General features: G+C 38.3%; 1 protein-coding gene across 17 annotated transcripts in view; it reads right to left on the bottom strand.

Annotated features, from left to right (window-relative positions):
* Positions 1–4,231, bottom strand: part of LOC117180904 (angiogenic factor with G patch and FHA domains 1) — a 600,913-nt gene that overhangs the window by 301,699 nt on the left and 294,983 nt on the right. For all 17 annotated transcript variants that reach the window (XR_004468075.1, XR_004468074.1, XR_004468073.1 and 14 more), the window contains one exon: positions 377–529. Coding sequence is in view for 11 of the 17 variants with exons in the window: in XM_033373513.1 (XP_033229404.1) it covers positions 377–529 (153 nt within the window). In the remaining 6 variants the exon portion in view is untranslated. The remainder of the gene's footprint in view (positions 1–376; positions 530–4,231) is intronic.

The following is a 4,231-nucleotide window of genomic DNA, read 5'->3' as shown; positions in this document are numbered from 1 at the left end:
ATAAAGTAATATAATAAACCAAATTGGAAACATCGCAAAGTTCTGCTTCTCGAGTAGCGGCCCGATAGGTGAACAGGTCGTAGCAAGTTCGCACCGGAGCAGCGCGACAGATCGCACACGATTGATTGTTGCTATGTGTGTGTGCACGGACGGCTCATGCGTGAGCAGTTTTCCAGCATACTCCACGCGTATTTTCTTCTGCTAACACCTTAAATAATCTTACCGATTTGTTTACATTGCTTGAAACTTCACATACACATAATAGAGGCGCGCAATGATGTGATATTTCATAAATTTGAGAAAGAACCTAAATCGACTTGAGCCGTTTTTCTAGAGAATGGCTAATATATATTATCTAGATTTATACTTCCATTACCTTTGGCAATTTTTGTTTTGTTTTCTCCCTAATTTCTTTTTGTTGGATGGTGGTTCTTTCAGAATGTGACTGACTGTGAAATTTATAAGATTTGCTATCCGCATCATAGTAATAATATCTTCCAAAATTGCCATCGTAGTACAACCCCAACTTCTGAAACAAATATCATTATTAATGAGCAAAATCGATTTCGGATACTGTCCATACATGTATCGTGTATGTCGTCGGCTTTTAGAGAGACCCGGCGAGAATCCAAATTACTAGGCATTTAACTAAACGTCGTCCGATAGACAAATTTTTATTTAAATCATCAATTTTAGTCTAAGTGCCAGTTCAGCTTAGGAAGTTAGCCTAAAAGTGGACTTTTTATCCTAACTTTATTATCCATGCAGCAAGACGATCTTGAATGGCGCCAAGAATTGCATATAATTCTTTCTTTAAAGCATGTACGCATTTTTCTTTGACATTGTGTTTCCCTGCCTTACAATCACTTTTTTTGTAGCCCTGTCCACCACTTACAGATGTTTTACCAGTCATCTCTCTTAAATCGATAAATAGGGAGGGCCAAACGTGTTTTCTTTTTTTGGTTTCGTTTCGTATTTGCTCAATGAAAGGTTAAGTTGTAGGAGACTTATTTGCCATAATAGAAAAAGCTGCTTATTATCGGGTTGCGAGAGAAAAAAGTCTTTAAAAAGTATTAAGCAATTCATATATGAATTGTAAAAGAACATGTTCTTGCAACTCTCAGATCCCCCACACAACAATATTAACGATAGTACAAATCTAGCCGCCTCAAATTTTGTCTACTTAAAAAAAATTTTTTTATATATTTAAAAGCCTATTCATTTCCTTTTTTTAAAGAATCTATTAATACCTCACAAATAAATCATATTTAATAAATTTGCTTAACAAAAAAGTTCCTTTACCCAATTTGTACAACCTTATAGCCTATTGCACATTTTTTTTAATACCATATTAATATTTTTATTTAGGAATATAAGAAATAAAGGCTATAACAAATTAAATAATCTGCATGATAAGTAACATTCTCCAAGCCAGAGATGATAAAAAAATGGAAAAGTCAGTGAATAAATTTGACTTTAAATAAATGAAAACCAACTAAAAAGAAAACTAGACACACAAAATTGAATAGGCGAGATTAGAACTCGCAGCCTTCTTCTTGTCAATCAAGAACTTTACTGTTGGGCCACATAGGCTGTTAAAAGATATTTTCATGCAACCCATATGAAGTGCTTGCAAACCTCTGAAGCCATTTTTCTTGAAACTGGCTGCAAAGTGCATCTTCAATCGCGTTATAAAACTGAAGACATTAATAAACTGTAAGGGCTAGCAGTCAACGACTGGGGCAGATAATGTAAGGAGATTGTCAATATTAAAGGAAGAAATTTTTCTTTAAAAAAAGTACCCATTTTATATGATTCAATGTTTTTGCGCTCAAAACAGTAATATTAAGCAATCTGTATATGCTTGCATCTGACGCACACGAAGAAGATACAAATTTTATCAGTTTCACTTTGAAGTTCACCACAATTTATGTAAATTAAAATATTACCTTTTTTGCAAGAAATAACACAGAATGCTTCATGAAATAAAAAAGAAACTAATAAAAATTAGTATACCGGCCGACGTTAAGCCAAATATCAAGGAATCCAGCTGGAGGCTAGATTTGTGTGAAAGGCTAAGACATATTTACGTTCATCTAAAAAGGGTCCATGTTGTAGATTCTGATTTTGGAGCTACGAGTATAAACGTCAGAACCACGTCACGGCGAGTTAGGTTAGACAGAATTATGTCAAGTTTTCTGTCATCGTCGTGATATTTTTCTTTCATAGAACTTAAAATGCCAAAAGCAAAAAGTAGATTGCGAGTTCGAAATCACAGAATTTTTTTTGAGATTTCTTATATCTGCAATGAAGGCAAAGGTAAGCTTTAATTCGTTAGAATGAACAACACAATTCATTTTTAGCTTCTGAAGATTTCCAGCAGTGTATTCGAGAAAGCGTCTTCATTTTGAACGCATTTACTGCTTATGTGAATAGAAAATGTTTTCCAGCTTTTTAGAATTTTATATTTTGTTGCTGATATTGTGAAAATAGAAATGATCTTATACTACATATATGAATTTCCGGATTAGTAACTTTATAGATTCAATGCTTTTTATATTTTCTCGAACATAACCTAACTTTTTGAATCTCACCCCACGTGCCCCATATGCATTAGACAAACAAAAATACTTCCAAAAGAATATTGAGAAGATACCAAAATATTTATCATCGGGACCTTTCGGTGGACGGAGCGGCAGAATCACGACTTACTAGAGTAGTACGATGCGAGTGGGGTCCCTGAACGGGGTTACATGGCACGACTGCATGCTCTGTGTTGCGAGAAACACCCAGAGCTATATCACTGTGATTTGCTATCTTCTTTTATCCCGCAAGAAATGAGCGACTGAGGGCCGTGTTGAAGGACAACTGAAAACTTAGGTTATGTTCCTGTAAATATCGTCAACTGGATAGGTGAAAACGTAGTTATTCCCTTTGTACTTTTGTTCCAATAGGCTGCTTGACACTTTGGAACACGACACGCCATTTTTTCTCGCTAGATTTTTATTTTTCAAAATTTCTGGCGGGAGAAAAGGAGATAGAAAATCACAGTGCGCACGTCCCATTCCTTGTGAGCATTGGGGACTCTGACAATAAATGTACAGTTACCGCAGTCAGAACGTATGTACGGAGATCGGTCTCCTTGTTATTACTCCGTTCTGCACACACACAGACTGCCAACCAATCGCATGCGATCTGTCGGCCTGCGGCGATACGAGTTGGCTATGTACCGTTCACCTATCGGCCCGGCACTCGAAACAAATTCGCAACGTCAACAACTTTTGCGCCTCTAGCGGCGGTTCGATATGTGAATGGTTCGTATCCAGCCCGCACCGCAGCAGCGCGACATATCGCGAATGATTGGTTTGTAATCTGTGCACCTAAATGGGCGGCTTGTGCGTGAGCTGTTTCCAGCATACTGCTCACGCATTTTTTTTCGCGAACACCTTTAGACTAACGGCGGGCAGGCATCCAATAGAGGAAGAGCAATGCTTTATGACCCGGAGAAACATCAACACCCAGGTTTATCTCAAGCCTAAAGATATGGCTGAAATGTATGACGAGCTGCGTGGACGTTTTTCCGGAGAATCCGACCTCTGGACTGTTAATTGTTGTGTGTATAATGCAACGAGAGCATTGGCTGATGTGAGTCGTAAAACAAAACCAACAGTTCATCATAAGACCAAAATACCAATACATCAACTCGCCATAAAGGTAGGTTGGGCGAGTAGATAGGTTCGAAAGTTTGTGCGCGAACTCCAGATCTGTTATCACACACTTAGGAAGTCAAAGCTGCTGGCCATCAGGCACCATATTGTTGAGAGAATATGGATACTATCTGACGCTATAAGAAGTCTAAAACGGAGTGAAAGGTAGGTCAGAGAAAACCAGCAGTTTCTCTCTGACCCACTAGGCTCTTCCAAGACCCTCCAGCTACTGTCAGCCACCCACCCAAACCAACGGAGGTCGAAGTATTTTGGAAAGAAGTCAACGAAGTGTAGCATAGATTGGACCAAGACTCAGAGAACATAAATAGCTTCAAGGAGCTGTGTAATGCCCTCAGAACACCTGAGTAACAATGCCCACGCATCACTACCGAGAAGGTGAAAAAAGTATTAAGAGATATGAAGAACTATTCTGCTCCGACTAGATGACATCGAGACCTTCTGGTGGAAGAAGTTTCCTTCAACCCATCAGCATTTGGCCTGTATTTTCACCTTATGTTTGGAGT

The sequence above is a fragment of the Belonocnema kinseyi genome, chromosome 9 (assembly GCF_010883055.1).
Source record: "Belonocnema kinseyi isolate 2016_QV_RU_SX_M_011 chromosome 9, B_treatae_v1, whole genome shotgun sequence".
NCBI classification, from domain to species: domain Eukaryota; kingdom Metazoa; phylum Arthropoda; class Insecta; order Hymenoptera; family Cynipidae; genus Belonocnema; species Belonocnema kinseyi.
The sequence above is the reverse complement of the archived record's forward strand: the minus strand, read 5'-3'. Positions and strand labels throughout refer to the sequence as shown.